Source organism: Lepidochelys kempii, chromosome 1, assembly GCF_965140285.1.
Source record: "Lepidochelys kempii isolate rLepKem1 chromosome 1, rLepKem1.hap1, whole genome shotgun sequence".
Lineage (NCBI taxonomy): Eukaryota > Metazoa > Chordata > Testudines > Cheloniidae > Lepidochelys > Lepidochelys kempii.
Genome location: NC_136380.1, coordinates 122,234,538 through 122,254,159, shown reverse-complemented (window position 1 = coordinate 122,254,159; position 19,622 = coordinate 122,234,538). Strand labels below are relative to the sequence as shown.

At 41.3% G+C, this 19,622-nt stretch overlaps 1 protein-coding gene across 1 annotated transcript in view; it reads right to left on the bottom strand.

Annotated features, from left to right (window-relative positions):
- The window catches only part of GABRA5 (gamma-aminobutyric acid type A receptor subunit alpha5), a 73,971-nt gene extending 55,969 nt beyond the window's left edge, over positions 1–18,002 (bottom strand). Inside the window, exons 1-4 of the mRNA XM_073353115.1 lie at positions 17,878–18,002; positions 8,165–8,286; positions 4,597–4,664; positions 4,264–4,484 (exon numbers count right to left, since the gene is read on the bottom strand). Coding sequence (XP_073209216.1) covers positions 4,264–4,484; positions 4,597–4,664; positions 8,165–8,286; positions 17,878–17,963 — 497 coding nt within the window. The 5' untranslated portion in view covers positions 17,964–18,002. The remainder of the gene's footprint in view (positions 1–4,263; positions 4,485–4,596; positions 4,665–8,164; positions 8,287–17,877) is intronic.
- Between the last annotated feature and the right edge of the window lie 1,620 nt (positions 18,003–19,622).

The following is a 19,622-nucleotide window of genomic DNA, read 5'->3' as shown; positions in this document are numbered from 1 at the left end:
CTGAGGTTTTTGGGGGGGGGGGTGTAGCCATCACTTCAGCCTTGCATCCCTCCCTTCTTTCTGGATTCCCAGACCCAGGACCCTGAAGAGAAGCCACAGAGCAAGAACTCACTCCTTAGCCTGGATCCACAGATTCAGGTTCCCTCCACTATAGAAGCAGAGGGGTGCATCCGGCTTCAGGTTTCTTTTTGCTGATCCCTTTAGAATGGACTCCAGGTCTTTCATGAGGTTATGCCACTAAGAAGCAGGGGCGGCTCTCCCAATTTTGCCACCCCAAGCAGTCACCGCCGAATTGCTGCTGCAACAGTGGCGGAGCTGCCGCCATGCCCGGAAGAGCGGTGGAGCTGTAACCCAAAAGCCGCCACAGCGGGAAGAGCAATGGAGCTGCCACCGAATTGCCGCCACGGGACACGGACGGCCGCCCCATTCTGAATGCCGCCCCAAGCACCTGCTTGGAAAGCTGGTGCCTGGAGCCAACCCTGGTAAGAAGCTTCCCAGGTTACACTTTGGTTCTGAACTTTATGGGCTAAATCTAGCCCTGATGTAATGGCGGTGGAGTTACACTGGGGTGCAATTTGTCCTCAGTTTGTTTTAACTGACTATAGCTGTGTCGACACAGCAAAGAAAAACCCGCGGCTGGCCCATGCCAGCTGACTCCGGCTTGTGGGGCTTCGGCTGCGGAGCTTCTTTCATTGCTGTGTAGACATCTTGGCTCAGGCTGGAGCCTGGGCTCTGAGACCCTGTTTTGTGGGAGGGTCCCAGAGCCCGAGCTCCAGCTCGAATCCACAAGTCTACATAGCAATGAAACCATTCTGCAGCCTGAGCCCCATGAGCTCGAGTCAGCTGGCAGAGGCCAGCTGCAGGTGTCTAGTTGCTGTGTTGACCCAGCCATGAGACAAGGTGGGTGAGGTAATATTTTTTATTGGACCAACTTCTGTTGGTGGAAGGTCCAAGCTTTTGAGCTACAGAGAACTCTTCTTCAGGTCTGGGGAAGGAAATCAGAGTGTCTGAGCTAGGGACAGGTTGTTAAGCATATGCCATGGAATAACACATGTGGTAGGTGGTCACTTGAAAGGAAGTGGGCAATTGAGGATTAGATTGTTATGCATAAGGTGTTTGAAGTAGGTAATTAGGAGTTGCAGGCAGTATGGTGTGTTACAAACTGTTATAATGAACCATAAAATCAGTGTCCCTGTTGAGTCCATAGTTTTTGGTGTCTAGCAGAGTTATGAATTTAAGTTCGCAGGGTCACCTTTTGTAGATGTTCTGCAGGTGTCCTTTGAGGATGAGGACTGAGAGGTCAGCTACAGAGTGATCACTTTGTGAAAAGTGTTCACCCACATTTAATAGGGTGTTTTTGTCATTTATCATTTTTCTGTGTGAGTTCATTCGAGAGTGAAGTGATTGTCTTGTTTCGCCCACATAATTGTTATTGGGGTATTTAATGCACTAGATGAGGTACACCATCTGTTATGATAGGCATGTGTATGACCCATGAATATTGAAAGGTATGTTGTGGAGGTACTGATCCTTGTAGCAGTGGAGATACGTCTGCAGGGTCTGCATCTATTATTCTGGCAGGGTCTGGTGCTGCTTTGAGTTGGTGTGTCTTGGTCTGTAGGGAGCTTGCTTTTGATAATGAGCTTGATGATACTAGGGGGGTTGTTTGAAGGCCAGAAGAGGGGGTTCAGGAAAGATTTCTTTCAGCATGCGATCCCCATCAAATGTGGCTTTTAATGACTTGATGATACCTCATATGGGTTCCAGTGTAGGGTAGAAAGTGACAACTAGGAGTGTGTAGTCAGTGTTTTTTTTTTTTTTCCTCCTGTACTGAAGCAGGTTCTCCCAGGGTATTTGGGTAGCCCTTTCCATGATATCATGGAAACGGTTGCATCTTTAGCACTTTGTCAATAAGTTCTGGGCAAATTTCCCATGAGACGTTTAGACCCTTTGTTGTTTAAAAATGGAAGTTCTTCTACTCCACCTGAAGGCAGAGTTCTCTGCCAATTGCCCAAAATGAGTTAAGAGCTCTGGGATGGGTGTAACTTTACCTATTGACATGCCTTGTGCTTTCTCCTTGTCACACTTTTGAAATTTGACATTTTACAGCTATTAGTCATTTCTTTAGGGATTAGCTACTACATATTATTTCTGCCACTGAAATCTACCTCAGAAATGGTCAATTGTGAAAGAGCTGACACTCTTAATGTAGCACAGCGTCTTAGAGACATCTTGATCTGACTATGTATTACACAGACACTCTCCCGGCCTAGGATTCAGTAGGATGATACATACAACAGGATGACACAACTGTTTTATCTGAAATTTTAAAATTGTCATAAAGTTGAAAGTAGGCTGTTTAAAAAGAGATGGATTTCATTCCCTAATATGATATATATGATAACATTATTTCTGCTCCTTCCTTTCCTCTTTCCCCATAACATCAGAAATTATTTTACATTGTTGAGCTACATGGACTTTGTGGGCTTTTCTGTAGCCTGGAAGAAAACCATGTGACTGACAATCCAGGTAGCCTTAACTTGCTGTCTGAACTGAAGCCATCAGAAAGAGTTAACTCAATGTCCTAAATGTTGTAAAACAAATGCTCTCTCAAGTACCACATGCTAGCTGTAAACTTGTGATTTTCTGCTACGCAACAGAAGGTACCTGGCTTGGCTCCATATAGACTGAAGGTTTGACTCTGATTTTGTATACACCAATGTCTACCGCGAGCAAGTGCATGGCCATCAGTTGAGCTCCACCAGGGTAACCTCAGTGTCAGTGAGACTAGAATTACAGCCTGACCCTTTAATACAGTTTGGGAACTTGGGTTTCTTTTGCAGCTACTGTAAACACACATTCACACACTGTTTGTTGTTTTTAATGTCTCCCCAATTTGTTTCAGGACTTCCCCCTGAGATCATTATAATGACCATCCATGTGAAAAAGAACAGCAATGAGGAACAGAGAAAGTTAGGGGAGTTACCGAACCACAGTATCTCTATGGCAGTGGTTCCCAAACTTGTTCTGCCGCTTGTGCAGGGAAAGTACCTGCTGGGCTGGGCTGGTTTGTTTATTCTGCTGCGTCCGCAGGTTCAGCCGATCACAGCTCCCAGTGGCTGCGGTTTGCTGCTCCAGGCCAGTGGGAGCTGCTGGAAGCGGCAGGTAAACAAACCGGCCCAGCCCGGCAGGGGCTTTCCCTGCACAAGCGGCGGAACAAGTTTGGGAACCACTGCTCTATGGGACTGGTTATTTAGTTGTGCTCTTTTGTTTAAAATACCTTTATATTTCAGTACAAAGTCTTTTTTCTTTTCCTTTTTAAATTCCTAGTCATTCCTAGATCTTTCTGTTCTTTTCAAAGAAGAGTTATGAGGCAGGGATTTAGGCCTCACTTAGATTTGGCAGATACTCGTATGTCATAAGCTTAGGGTAAACGCTTTCTTCTTTATTTTTTAAAATCTCTTTTTAAGTGCTGTCCATATGACTACACTCTCAATGAAAGCCCTGCTACAGATACAAAGCAGTCTTAATTACTGCAGATGAATTACGTATAACGAACAAAGCAGGCTCCAGTAATGTAGGAGTTGTTCTTGGAGAATTTGAAATAAAGTAGGTCATGCTTTAACATCACTATAAAATATCTAGGTTAAGAATTGATGAGGCTTCATAATATCATCAGATCAGATAAGAAGCAGGGCCTTGAAAAGTTCAGACATAGATCTGATTCTGAAAGACTAAAAAATGTACCAGCTTTGTCTTAAAAGTGCACTTGTTAAATAGCTTTGTAATGCCCTATCTACTGCCTGCAAGGCTTTATTCCAGTGATGGCTTGTCCTTTAGCTAAATTAGAACTAGAAACAAACAGAAGCTTTAAGAGTTCAAGATGTACTATACCAGAGACAGATTTAACTTTCTGGTAATTAAAACAGCTCTCTCACATCACATCAGCAGAGCAGTTGAAATCAAAAGTAATAGGAGAGTACAGACCTACATAAAACAGTAGGACTGAATCATCTGCTCCACAGAGAATATGCATTCCATTTCACCAAAGAAAATATTTCAGCATTAGCATTGTTCAGAAGCTGCAAATTAATTAGTAATTATAGGCAGCGATTATGCTTTTCATTTTCTCTTGATATTCTCATAAAAATGTGCAAAAAGTCTACTTTATTGATTCTATTCTGAGAAAAATCAGACATTCCAAACAAGTAATTGTAGAGCTACTAGGGAGTAAGAATAAAAAGAAATCGGAAAAATCCTTACCTCATGGTATAGAGTAGGGTGCCATCATCTTCAAGGCGTAGAAGTTTGTTCGGTGTTGTCATGTTGTGAGCTATAGATTTTTTACCATTATGGAAGAAAGTGTCTGGAGTCCAGATCTTGCTGGCAAGCAGATTGTTAAGAGGGAGGCGTTGCATCGGTCCTTTGAATCGAAGTCTTTCATCTTTCCAGCTTTGTCGGAAAAAAACGTCAATGGTGTATTCCTGACATAAAGAATCAGTCATGTTAATAATGTGTCTCAAAAGAAATAATAATTGTACAGGTATTTTAACAACAGAAATAATACTGATTTAGGATTCATATGCTATAACCTACCATTTCTGTGTCTGACACTGGACCAAAACTGGTAACGTAGATGTCTGTTTTCACCTGAGTTATTCTCTCTGTAGCAAAGAGACACAGACCCTGAATCAGTAATTGCTATAACAAACAAATATACACTCTGGATGTATTTCTTTTTCTATTAATAACTACATTTGCTGTCTTAGGCCAGGATTTTCTAAGAAGCCAAAAACATTGAAATTCAATGGGCTTTGGGTGCCTAAATCTTTGGGTCCTTTAACAATCCCAGACTTAATGTTTTTTTTAAGCATGGGATTTTCAGAAGATTTTAAGTGAGCTCGGAGCCCAAGTCCCATTTTTTTCAATGGTGTCATAGTGGTGAGAGTAGGCTTAGAAAGTCTTCTAAAATACAAACTAAATGAACATTAATAAATATCAATTGACTGTAACTCTGCCCTACAGACATGTATGAAAGACCTGGTTCCTGAAAGGCATTGCTATACACCTTTGGAAGTCAATTACACCAATGCAAAATCAGAATGGTAGCATTGTACATACACATCATACTTACACCACACTGACGTAACTGTCTAAACCAGAAACAGGACAATAGTGAATCAGGCCCTAAGTACTTATCCCAAAGAGTGTAAAATCTATAGACAACTCACTGAACAACCAAGGGAAGAGACAGTGGAAACACTGAGCGGTGTGTAAGAATGGTGAAATACATGACGCAGTCTGTTAGTTCCATGAGTTTCACTGGGGATTTATCTTCTTTAACTTGTTTTGTGGTTATCACGTTGAGCCATGGGATTATTCATACTTCTCTGCGGAGAGGACTATGGTTCAAAGACATTTTGGAAGTATTGCTTTTTAAGAAGGGACTTGGACAGTGGGTGGGGACCAAGTCCAGGGGAGGGGATTCCAGGAACAGGAGCTGTGGGGAGGAATGTCTGCCAGAGCAAGAGGAAAGCAGCTAGTTGAACACCTTGATCAGAGTGACCGGGAGCAAAAGGCTAGAAGAGCAGAGAAGTGAGTGGAAGCCAGGGCTGTAAAAGGTCTTGGAAAGCAGAACAGGAAGATTAAACCTGTGCAGAAGGTGAGAAGAAGCCAGAGGAGAAACGTATAGAGGGCCTGGACAAGGTCGGAGTAGCAGGGATAATGGATGTAATTTTAAATACTGGCATTTTCAAGTAGCAGATATAAGTGCTACACAGCAGGTGTACAAATACAATTTCATCACATCTAGCTGATCATAGAAAAGGGTATTTTTTATTTTTACCTTTTCTAGAGATTTTTGTCACTCACACTATAAAATATGTTTGATTTATTCTGCACGATTTGTACATGTTATTTATTTATTCTGCACGACTTGTACATGTTATTTCCCAATTGTGGAACTTAAAATATTTGGGAAGGTGAAGTCAGGCATCACATTAGAAGAAAATATTATCGAAAGGAAAACCTATTCAACTACAGAAACCCTTAGTGGTGATTAGAAGAATATGTGTCATGGCCAGCCTGATCCAAACCCGATTTGAATCCAATGAGAGTGACCGGAAAGACTTCAATGGGTTTTAGAGAGGCCCTCTTTTCAGGGAGACTGGATTGCCTTAGGCCACACACAGCTAACTAAATATAATTTGTTTTTTTTTTTTAAGGACTAGGGCATCAGATAAGATCCACAGTGTTACTGGTGCAGGGGCTTTCCCATTTTACTAGAAGTAATGTGATGGTCTCACAGTAGAGCTGCCCATGCAGCCCTTATTCAGGTAAGACTCTCATTGACTTGAAAGAGAGATTTGCCTGAGTGAGGATCAGGCCCATTATGTCAAGATTGGGTCCCAACTGAAGATTTCTAAATACTGATACAATTGGCAATGAACTGCCTTATTGCTGCAAAATATAATTCTTTCAACAGAGTTATTTTAAATTAGTATTAAAAATAATCTATTGTGTAAGGAGGCTCTGCTGTGCGATAGATATAATTTTGTACAGTATACATATTGACATATTTTTGACATATTTTTGACACTCGACATATTTTTTCAATGAGTCTACCAGAGACAAATAACCATTTTACTGCACTGGAAATGTTATCAGTGTGGCAGACCACTCCAAGCAACAGAGGATTCTGCTCACCAATACTTACGTGAAACACCTCTGTGGTTTGCTTTATTGTAATGTATAACAATACATGTGAAGTATACCATACTGCTTTAAGAGCCAAATGCAAATGTCAAGGTTCCTTCCCCACTCTGAACTCTAGGGTACAGATGTGGGGACCTGCATGAAAGACCCCCTACACTTATTCTTACCAGCATAGGTTAAAAACTTCCCCAAGATGCAAACTTTGCCTTGTCCTTGAACAGTATGCTGCCACCACCAAGCGTTTTAAACAAAGAACAGGGAAAAGACCACTTGGAGACGTCTTCCCCCAAAATATCCCCACAAGCCCTACACCCCCTTTCCTGTGGAAGGCTTGATAAGAATCCTCACCAGTTTGTACAGGTGAACACAGACCCAAACCCTTCGATCTTAAGAACATGAAAAATCAATCAGGTTCTTAAAAGAAGAATTTTAATTAAAGAAAAGGTAAAAGAATCACCTCTGTAAAATCAGGATGGTAAATACCTTACAGGTAATCAGATTTAAAACTTAGAGAATCCCTCTAGGCAAAACCTTAAGTTATAAAAAGACACAAAAACAGGGATATACATTCCATCCAGCACAGTTTCTTTTACCAGCGATTAAATAAAAGAAAATCTAACACATTTTCTAGCTAGATTACTTATAGATTACTTACTAACTTTACAGGCTACATTCCTGATCTGTTTCCGGCAAAAGCATCACACAGAAAGACCAAAACCTTTGTTCCCCCCCATCCAGATTTGAAAGAATCTTGTCCTCTCAGTGGCCATTTTGGGTCAGGTGCCAGCAGGGTTATGTTAGCTTCTTAACCCTTTACAGGTGAAAGGGTTTTTCCTCTGGCCAGGAGGGATTTTATAGCACTGTATACAGAAAGGTGGTTACCCTTCCCTTTATATTTATGACAGCAAATAACTGAGCAAGGCTGCCTGCACTCAAAGCACGATATAAAGCACAGTCTTTGTGGCTTGCTTCAACTAAGGCCAATGTAAAGGTATGAAGTCTCAATAGCTCACTTCAGCAATGTTCCAGAGGAAAAGGACCCCCCTGTTTCTCCTCCCAAATGTAGCCTTCTAGAAACTGATTGACCCATCCATCCATCCCTCTTTAGCTGAGAGCACATCCCTCTTATATAGACTGTTAAGTGGGGATTAATTAATTACCCACAGTTTGCTCAGTCTGCGATGCTGTGAATCCCTACAGTCAAGGCAAGCAGCCGGGGTCCTTCTAGCAAGAAGGAGAGTCCTCTCATCAACTTCTGGATGGTATCTTATTCCCCATCACAATCAGCCATTTGTTTACGAAGGCTTTGTTCTGTTTCCATTTGGTTACGTAGACAGAGCAAGTACATTTAACAGGTTTGTTCCACTGACATATATTCATTTTATGTAGGCTTCACTGTAGTAATTACACAAGAGTGACACTAAATGATGCAATAGAAATTCTACTGTACCTCCCAGTCCTGGGCGCAATCTATTGTCATAGCCATCCAGTAGGCCATCCAAGATCCTGGTGAATATGGTAATATTATTGTTGGTGTCATCTTTCCCTGAAGCTGTTGGCATTAGTGAGAAGCTGTTTAAAATAAATAAATAAATAAATAAATTAAATAAAAATAAAAGGAACAGATTAAAAGCTGTGCCAGTCTCAGAGGGATCCATGGGGATTAGATCTCATACCCTGCTTCCCTCCAATTTTCCACCCTCTCCCACAGTCTGAAGTATTCAGATGAAATTCTGCAATGTGAACTGCATGGTTTTCCTCTATTCCTCATGCCCCTCCTCTGCTTCTGCTTTTTGCTTTGCTGCTGGGAGAGGTAGTGACATATCTTTCTGTATGAGAAATCTCAGAACATCAAAGATGAACAAGTGGCTGATGGCAAAACTCCCATTTACTTCAATGGAGCCAGGATTTCACCCCAAATCTTCTCGGTTTCTCAAAAGCACAGCACAGAATAAACAATTCTTCTACTCCCCTCCTTGTTTTCATCCCTTGCATTGAGCAAACAACTGTTATACATTGCGGACCTGATTCTACAGCCATTAGGTCGAATCATGCATTCCTTGTTCAATTTAAAGTCTCATAGACTTCAATAGACATGTCTAAATATGTCAGGCCTGGTGGCCCTTTAAGCCAGCAAAATATCCTATCCCCCCCTTTCTTTAACTGTCTGCTCAAGTACTGTGGGATCAGGTCCAGGGTGCTCTATGTGAGTTTACAGACAAAGCAAACCTAACCTTGTGTCCGGGGCATAAGGAAGGAACCTATGTTAACTTCTTTCCAGTTTTTTTAGAATGAAGAATACGTTACTAAAGACAATGAAACTAAGGGGTCACGAGGAGAAATGGCTGGAATATTTTCACTGAAAGACCTTTTTGTTTTGGTGAAAAAAATATTGTTCACCAAAAAGTTTTGCCTAAAAATTTTAATTTCTGGTCAAATATTTGTGTTTTTGAATCAAAAAACCAGAACTCAAAAATGTTTCAGTAAGAATTTTTACCCAAGACTCTTTTTGAAAACTGAAAAGATATTCTTTTTAATGGCCTAGTTGGGTAAAAAGGGCTCTGTCAGACGATTCCCCAATGCAGGCACTTGACGAACCTTCTTGCAAGCCATAATATAGGGGAGCATTCGAGGGGGAGGGAGGAGGGCACTTCAGTGTGGGGACCATAGCAGGCAGTGCTATGGAGATTCCCAGAAATGCTAGAGCCTACAGGGCAGCGCTGGGAGGCTGCTATAACTTGGGCCCTGAGGGCTAAGTTATGCTAGAGGCAGCCCCTTGAGCAGCCCAGGATCAGGAGTGTGCAAAGCCTTGAAGCCCCTTTTAACCCTTCCCCCTAGGTTCTTAGAGGCACTACACTGAATCTCACCCCTTGCCCAAGCCACAAGACCATCCAACCACTCTATGCTCTCCAGGTTAATTTAACTCCCAGTTCTGTCTCTTATGACTACATCTGCTCCATTGGCCAGTGCCTCACTGAGGTGGATAGTGCAGTGCAAATGATCAACTAAAATAATATGGCAGCTGCACCTTCGGTTTAGTTGAAAACAACATCCTAGTGAATGGAGGCAGGTAACAGAAGTGACAGAGGTACTAACTATTCAGCTGGCATTGCAGACACAGAAGGAAAATCTCAGAAGCCTGTTTAAAACATTTAATCGGCTTCTTTTCCCCAACAACAGCAAAAGGACATATTCAATTATTTCTCCTGATAGATGGAAAGATGAAATTGCCCTTTTTAAAAAGGAGGTCCTAAGATCATTAAGGGTTCATTATTTTCCAGCTCACTCGTATCCCCAGCCCTTACCCTGGTCTCAGGTGAAGGAATTAAATTACACATTAAACAGTTTAATATATTATCAGAATTGTTAGATTGTAAAACTATCTCAAAAAAGGGAAGTCAAGATACTAGTTCAGAAAAGTAAACTTTCTTTTGGTACCTGGCCAACTGAATTTCTCCAGGAGAGTGCCAATTAGGGTGACCAGATGTCCCGATTTTATAGGGACAATCCCGATTTTGGGGTCTTTTTCTTATATAGGCTCCTATTACTCCCCACCCCGTCCTGAATTTTCTCATTTTGTTGTCTGGTCACCCTAGTGCCAATAAACACCCCTCTATTTATTACACAAACTATTAATTTGTCTCTGCATTCTGGTGTAATTCCAGTCCTACTGGAAACCCTATTCTTAAAAAAGAATGCAAGAAAGAAAAGCAGCTTTGAAATCTAAAATATTTTTCAGTGTCTAATTTGCCCTTTCTTGTGAAAGTTCTTGAAAGAATTGTTGTCAAGTAACTACCAGTATATCATTGCCTTATCACAAACAATCTGTCAGTGTTAACTGTCAGGCTTTGGACCAAATTGCAACAGAGACAGTGATGCTTAAAACTGTGAATGGTTTACCTTTCAATGTGGATGACTGAGCATCTTTAGGGAGTTATAAGGTTTTGCATTGCTGGACATTTCTGCTGGTTTTGATGGCCTCGATTATGCTGAACTGATTGCAATATTAAATTGGTTTGACAAGAAGTATACTTGCTTGATTTTGCTCATGTTTGTTTGATCTTAAGCAGTTTGTCTCTTTTGCTTTTAATTCTTTTACTGTCTCTTAGGGGTCTTTCCTGAGTCCACTGTCATTCCAAAACCAAAAATCTTTCTTTACCAACAATTAAAGTTGCTCAGTGACAATAACATACTTACCTATTACATCATTTATAAAACTTGAGCATTTAAAAGTATGGAAATGAAGGCTGAAGATAGTTCTTAATAACATAGCAGTTTTTACTGTACCCATAAAGAATCACATTCTCATAAAATATAAAGAATTGCATATTTCATTGTAAAATTACAACCTTAACTCCGACCCAAAGTAAATGACTTTTTCATTAGCAATCTCAAAATCTAAACTGCACGCTAGACCCTTCTGCAAAATATAGAACTGTTTGCATGTCAATGTTTGCAGTGTTTTTGTAGCTATGTTGGTCCCAGGGTCTCACAGAGAAGGGGGCGGGGTAATCTTTTATTTGTCTCTTCACCAACAGAAGATGGCCCAATAAAAATATAACCTCACCCACCTTGTCTCTCTACCTGTATATGTGGCAGATAGTACAACCCCATATAGTATCTTTGGAGAGCACTGTATTAAATTTAGGAATGGTTTATGTATGAGTGTCCCCGACTCTATAGAGATGGGGGTAGGGGCCACCACAGCTCCACCAAGAACTAAATACAATGGGGTTTGGTTAAGGCAAGTCGCTGAGACCATAAACAGCTCCAGTGAGGTACCGCCACTATGAGATAGCTTGCATACACTGGTTCCAACTGCGTTTTCCAGAGACCAAGAGACAAAGAAAGAACTTGAGATATATAAAGACTGAGTTTAAACAGATTCAGGATCTTCCTTTTGCTTCAGCAAATGGACAGGACCTTTGGTCCAAAGGGGACCTCAGCCCTTGCTGAAGGGGTAGAAGGAATGCTGGCCTATCGGACTCCCCTTGCGGAAGATGGGTAGTTTTCTGGTACGTTAGTAAGTATGTGGGGACTTTTTTAGATATTTTCTCTGTGATGCTTTTATCCAAAGAATAAATGTACTTTGCAGAGCAAGAGTTGTGTGGTAACTTGGAACTGCTGGCACACACTGGTCATATCCCCATAGAGCAAGCTAAGCACAGGCACTGGTTTGCTGGGGATATCACAGTACAGTATACGCCAAGGGAATGTGTAGCCTTAAAACCTTTGGTCAGGAGGGGAAAAAAACCTGGGTCTCCCCACCAAAGAGAGGTAATGACTCGGAGCCTGAAACCTTAAGTGGATGGCCGTAAGGGACTACAGAGGAGAAATACAGGTGCAGCTAACTCTGAAACTGCGACAATATACCTCAGTGACAAATGTTGATCAATATCAAATGCGTATTACGACAGTCTTCCTGTAATTTAGTCTTCCATGCCTCCTTTGGATGAAGTGATCCCAAAAACGTGAATTAGATTCTTGCTGCACTGGTAGTTCTACGGGTACGTAAGCTTTGCATTTTTTTTCAGATGGTCTTTCAAGGTAAAGGGGTAAAAAAGGAAGGAAGGAATAGGCTGTGAGTGGACACAGCTGGAAATTAGGGTCCCAATGAATTAGCATTCCTCATGACTGAATAGGCATCTGTGTACCATGCTATTATACAGAGACAAACTGGAAGGAATTAGGAAAAGAGAAACCAAAACAATGAAATGCCTGATTCAGAGGAAGCATGAAAAGACCTATGTGGCCATGGAAGCCCATGGGAGTCTCTTCAATGGGCTTTGGACCAGGCCCTACGAGAACATGAGGGAGAACTGATAACTGTCTATAAGTGCTAGAAGCATGATGACCCCAGGGAAGAAATTTTGTTTAGGGTTGTAGAGCATAACCAGGAATAATGTGAAGGGGAGATAAAATAAGACTGAATTTCATGAAAATCATCTGAATGATGAGAGCTACTAGATTGTGGAGTAGTATCTCATGGAGAACAAAGGAAGCCCCTTTGACTAAGATATGTAAAAGTAGACCAGACAAAACACCCAAAAAATATATTGTAGAGAAAAAATTCTTGCATTGCTCGGGAGCTAGAGTTAGTAGGGCTCATATATTTCTCACTTACTCTGATTAAAACTGTTAGTTGATAGTGAATAACACCAACGTCAACATGCATCCTCATAAGATTTCCTCTCAGCTGCATTTCAGAAAACCAAAGATATCCCCTTTGCTCAAGTGGAGGAGCATTCTAATTGACTTGAGGCCTTATGTGTGAAGAGCAAGTTTCTGCAGTGATGAAGTCAGCCTTCTACTACTTGAGAGATTTTCAGAATTCTTCCCTTTTCTCTTCTGAGGTAGAGACTGTGCCTTTCTCCCTCTGTGATAAATCACTGTCAAGTTTTAAGGCTGGAGATAGCTGGTGGAGAATTACTCCTTTTGTGTAGGGAAATGCCCTTCACTGGTGGAAACCTGGCAGCAGCAACTCTGCTACATCCTCTACTGTATCCCAGAGCAAGGGAAGAGAAGGGGTGTATCAGGAGGAGCGTGATCAGGAGGGGGCATCATACTATGACTTATCCTCTACTGACACAAGGTTAGAATAGGCCCTCTGCTGGCTCTAACTTTTACGCCGGCTGAGGATCAGGGAGCTGCAATGCATCGATCACTCTCTACTGCCTGAATTTATTGGAAAAGCAGGGCCTTACTTACTGGCATTCCAAATTGCTTGAGTAATAGTAGAACTGTTCAAAAATTCAAAAAACAATGCTGACTTTTTGATGAAAATGTTCGACCAGCTCCAATTAACAGTTTAGTTTTCTTAACGCAGAAAGAGTCAACAGCAAGCTGGACTGACTGCGATTAAGATCCACCTCACTTCTCCTTTTGCATGAATAGTACTGGTTCCCAGTTAGGTTTCTCATTAGCGAAAAGATATTTTTGGTCACTCATAAAGTGAGCCTTTACCAAATAACAGCTAAATTAATCTTTTGAGGGCGTGATACTGCAAGATTCTCAACTGCACCCAAGAAAGCAACGCATACTTCACAGGGTAAGACACTGAATAAGTGACTCCTTGTTCTATGGGATGCCAGCTATGGTCCACTGATTCTCTGGAGAATCTGTCCACTGTCTTCGACCCCCCCAGTGACATCAGAAACATGCCCACCTTTTGTTTGTTCTGTGACAAATGGATACTGTATTTCTTGCACACTCAAAACATTTATTGAGTTCAGTGGAAGTTTTGGGTGCACAAGGAATGAAAAATCAGACCCTTGGTCTAATCTGTAGCTGTTTGCTTTTACTGTAATTGATTTTTTACTGTTCACTAACATCATAGTACAGATTAATTTTTAGTTTCAGCAAAATTGTAAAGCATCTTAAGATACCTCAGTAGAGTAAGGTATTATAAAACTTAAGGTCTAATTCTAGCAAGGTTGAAGTCTGCTTGACTCACATTAGACTGTTTATGCAGAAAAAGGGTCATAAATCGCTATTATATGAACAATGCTGGGTTGGGGGTTTTTGTATTCTGCTCTTATTTGATCTATACCTCTGAATTTTAATTTTGTCACTTTTTTTAATAACACCATGTAACTATGTTTACAGTTCTACACCTCTCTTTCCCCCCATGGCTTAATGTTGTATGTAATTCTCAGCAGTCATTCCATATTTATGATAGCCCAGAATTACAGCTGAGATTTTGCTTTTGCTGAGATTTTAAAAACCGTCTGTGGGATTTAGATACATAATTCCCATTTATTTCATTGGGTATTACATGTCTTAGTCTCCTAGGAAGATTCGAAAATCACAGCCTTCATCTACAACTTCTTTTGGTGTTTTGTTTTTTAATCTTTGTCCATTGGTCCAAAATGACAGCAACTTTTCCTTAATGTTTTATAATAAAACACACTAAAATGTAGCACTGCATACCAAACCTAAATGATCCTAAATCATTACAGTACAGTCTATTGGCAATAATAAGTGTTAACTGTGGCAATCAAAGGGCTACTACCGTTACTATACCACCCTAATATTTTATCTGAATATAGTACCTTTTTATCCTGAAGCATCCCAAAGCACTTAAACTATACACTGACATTGCCGCTGCTTCTAAGGCAGAACTACTTAGATACACTGCACCACCTTTTGCCCCGAGGCTGCTGCATGAGCACAGTGACAATTTGACCTTACCTCAGTACTTGAATTCTGTAGCACCAACAGTAGAGTGGATTAGAGCTGTTTACCTCTACAGGCCTAGGGTAAATTATTGGATCACAAATGGAAAAAAATGGTATTGTAGAGTTGCATTTTAGTACTTAATAGCTATTTGATTAACTCATGGAATCAAATGGCCCAATTTGGCAGGACTGTCTCTCTCTGTTTATATGGTACAGGCTTTACAACTCAGGTGAGTTGCAGGTCACAATTGAAGTACACTGGCAAAACTTTGCAATGAATCCTGCCTGAGGCTTATTTCTATCCATTATTTTTTTCCTATTTTTAGCCACTTTAAAGACCCTGTCTTCAAAGACCAACAAATCCACACTTCTTTGTTAAAGGGAATACCATACAGCAGTTAAAGGACTGAATATTATCCAAGAAAACATGGCTAATGCTAACTTATTGCATGCTTTCCTGCTTACTATACCAGTGAAGTGAAAGGGCAGAGACCTCAAGGTTGCAATCCTAGCACATTTCTCAAAATGGTAAAATTTTAACAAATTACCACCATCTTTGTAGAGCCAAACTATCACTGTCTAATTCCTTTTCATTTCTATAATAAACTAAGGTACGTATTCACAAAAGGATGTAGGCACCTAACTATCACTTTAGGCACCTAAATCCCAGAACAAGGCCCCTCTGAGATTCACAAACACTCTGCTCAGCTACCTCTGAACCCCATAGGTGCCTAGCTCATTCAGCACCTCAATTTTTGCAGTAAAAGTTCCCTTGGCACCAATGTTTCTGCTGCTGAGCACGTGCACTGTCCCTTATGCTTGATAGCCAGACACCTAAGGCTCAGATCAATGCAGAAACCAGGGGAAGCTAGGCATTGCTCGCTTGCAGGGCCTGATCCAGCTCAGACCTTGCCAGTGGATCAGGCCTTATAGAGAAGCTTACACAGAATGCTGGGGATAAAGGGGGAGAAGAAGTGTACACAACCTCCCCAGGGGAAACCTCCCTCCTAACGTTTAGCCCAGTGGGTAGGAAAGTCACTTGGGATATGGGTGACCCACAGTTCTCCCCACTTTGTCTGAGGAGGAGTCGGGATTTGAACAGGGACTCTGTCATTTCTTAGGTGAGTGCTCTCACCCCTGAGTTATGGTACATTCTGATGTGAAGTTCCCTCAGTTGGAGCAGGAGGAGTGGACTAAAAGTTATGAGAGAGGTTGTTGTCCTTGTCCTCCTTCCCACCTTTGGTAAAATACAAGGTAGTCATTCTCCTCCTGCCTAACACCAGGAGAAGGTTAGCAGCTGAGAATCCCAAGTAGAGGTAGGTGCCCCCAGGCAGTCTGAGTTTAGGCATCTATCTTTGAGAGATGGGCACTGGTTAGGACACACCCATCAACATAGCATCTCCCACTGGCTAGCTTAGAGGAGGAGCAAGCTAGGGTGCTGGGTTTTGTGAATCGCTCATTCTAAGGCACCTCTCTCTCCCCATTCGTTGCATAGGGAGTCCACACACCAAACTCAGGCCTAAGAGTTAGGCCTGGTGGCTCTGAGCATCACTACGCCTCAGTATTTTTGTGACTCTAGACCTAAGAGCCTGATTCTGCTCCCAATAAGATCCAATGGGAGCTTTGCCATAGGCTGCATGATAGCAGGAGCTGGTGTACCATAGACTAGTGTTTGAATTTTTCAGCTGTTCAGCTTCCTTGTAGTATGCACGTTTAGAACTGTCTGCTTTTTCTCAAATGACTGGAAACAGAGTTCTGAGTGTCTTAATAGGCTTATATTGGAGATGGGTCTGAGCCATCAAGTTCAGATCCAAAGGTTTGTGGGAGTTCACACCCAGGTGTTAGTTTTGTGCATTTTAAAGAGACACCAGTCACAAAGTTTGGCTCCTGTGCTAGTTCCAATCTCTTCAAAAATGTAATGTTGTTGAGATGGGGAGTTTATTTGAATCTATCTTTATTATGTATTTTTCAAAGTGGGGAGCTGTTAATGTATGTTCCAGGATGGGATTCAATTAGGAAAATTTATTTTTCAACAAAATTGTATACATATCTTTTTACCAAAATGTAGTCACTTTAGATATCTATAAACCTTGCTAAATGCTTTGTTTAAAATCACTTTCATAGGCTGTTTCTGGTACGTTAGTGAAAACACCTATGTTTGGGGTTTTTTGAGAGGTGAAATATAGCAGTGATATTTGCTATAGTTAACATTCAGAAAACAATGATTCAGGTAGGCACCTAAAAAAGTTTAATTAAATAGAATTGTTTGTAACATATTCTGTCAAAATATTTTCTCAACTTTCAAACCTGTATTTTCATTTTGAGTAGGAGCAAGCTCACTTTTAAATAATTAATTTTAATAACTGGGAGCTCATACTGAATTCTCTCTGCCCTATTACAACCTGAAATGGCTTGCTTCACCAACTGTACCTTGTGTACTATGATCCAGAAGAAGAAAGGTGTCAGCAATTCTTATTTCAGAACTCACTAGGGGCTCAATCCCTGCAATGTGTTGAGCACTCTGGCCCTGTTCAAGCAAAACACTAAAGCATGTACTTAACTTTAAGCATTTAAAGTTAAGCACTTTTTCCCACTGAAGTCATGGGAACTTCATCTACTTAAAGTTTAAAATATAATTTAGTGCCTTGCTATTGGGGTCAGCACATTCAGCACCTGGCAGGCTTGACCTCTATGGTTGTGATCCTGAATTTCTTGTACACACAAAACTCCCTTTGACTTCAGTATTCACCACAGTCAGCAGCAGTGCAAGGGATATAGGACTGGTCCATAAATTGGTGAGGAACAGAACATTTCATTGGGAAAAAATAATTGCTCCCTTTCCCCCTGACATTAGTAGTGGATCAAATGCAAGTCTATTTTTCTTCCTGCCACACAGTGGGAGGAAACAGAGCTTTAGATGTTCTTTAAGTCATATCTGTGAACATACTGTCTTCAGTTTAAAAATGTCAAACACGTGACAACTTACCCAAAGTGATTGGCTAAACTTATAGAAATGCAGAGAAGGAAGAGGTTTTTGATCATGATAAAAGTAGGGAACATTCCATTGTCCATTCCAAATGAGTTTAATAATATAATCAGTTGATTTGGGAAAGGTATTCCTTTCCCTCCTTTGTTCTTAAGCTGTAAGAGACAAAAAATAAATATATCAATAAAAAAACAGATACAGAGATGATAGGATAACAACATTCAGACACCAAAAAAGTGTCTGTTTTTAACTATTTACCTATATTTACCTATAAACATCTCATATTGTACATTATAAAAATGAATTTATTCAGGCCCTCTTTAGCTTGTGCTAATAGCAAATTACAAAACAAAAGAATTTTTTGTTGATTTGCTCATTAAGCAAATAATGTAGAATTATAGAGATGTTTACTATTTCCAAATACTGGTTTTAACTCTTACCTACTTTAAATAACAGCTATATGCTGCATAATCAAGTGTTGTTTTTGTGTGCTTTTCTTAGTTACGTTCTTTTCTTCTTCCCAATTCAATTACAAATTTGTCTTTCCCAAATCTCCTGTTAGAAACCCTCTCCTACTTGGAATTCAGGTTGCCAATACATTGTGCATTAAACGAAGACAAAAACATGATCTTTATTTTAAATGCACATAAACCTCATGCTAGGGAAATGATTTACAATAATATAATACCTGCCTGGGGGATTGATTATCACTTTTTGCATGTCTGCCTCAATGATTAAGTAACCTAATAATTACAGTATTTGGGAGAGGTGTCTCTCACTGCTCAACTCTGTGTCCTAATTAAAGTGTTACACACATACATACACACACACACACACACACACACACACACACACACACCTTTCAAGCCAGCACTTCTCGCTCTTTCTTGATTTTGGATCTGCTCAGGTAAATGAACAGAGCCTACTCACTTTCTCTTTCACAGTCCAAAAAAACCAAAATGGTTTAACAATTACAATCTACGACCCTGACTCCCCCACACAACTCCTAGAAATATTCAATTGACAAAACTAGGGACCATTCAGTGAGGCTATGGAGCTCTCCTTTGATCAGTGGGAAATGTGGGTTAAACTTGTCTATAAAGAAACAGGGAGACATTTCTCCCGGTGTCTTACTGACAGGTAATAACTTCCCTCGAGCCTTCCCCAGTGGCCCAGCACTTGGCTAGAGCAGGAATCGGTCAGTGGGCTGGTTCCCTCTCTTTCTCTCCCCTTGCAACCAGGGCATTGCAGAGACCCACAAAGCCATCATCCCCTCCAACTCACTGCCTTGCAAACACAGCCTCAGCTCTGTCACTGACCCTGCAATCACTGTAGCCTCTCCCTCATTTACTTGTTCACCCATGTCTTGATGCTCCATGGAGTCTCCCCAGAAGCACAGTACCAGCCCACAGTGGAATACAGTCCCAGAGCCTCTACCTCCGCCCACTACTCCCTCTGGTGCTCTTTGGGGCGCTATGCCCGGCTGCCCCCGAGCTGCCCAACTCTGCCAACTTCACAGGAAAGGCCAAAAGTGGCGTGCCTGGCCTCCAAGAGAGCCCCATGACACTACCATGGGCAGCAAGACCACAGTGTACATGTCCAGTCCCGGTCCCACCATGAGCACCCATCGTGCCAGGTAAAGTTTGCACAGGCACATACAGGGCACTGCAGGGCCCAGTCACTCACAGAACATCAGGTGTGCTGGCTGCAAAGGTGCCCCATGGGGACCCTCCCCTTCCCTCCCT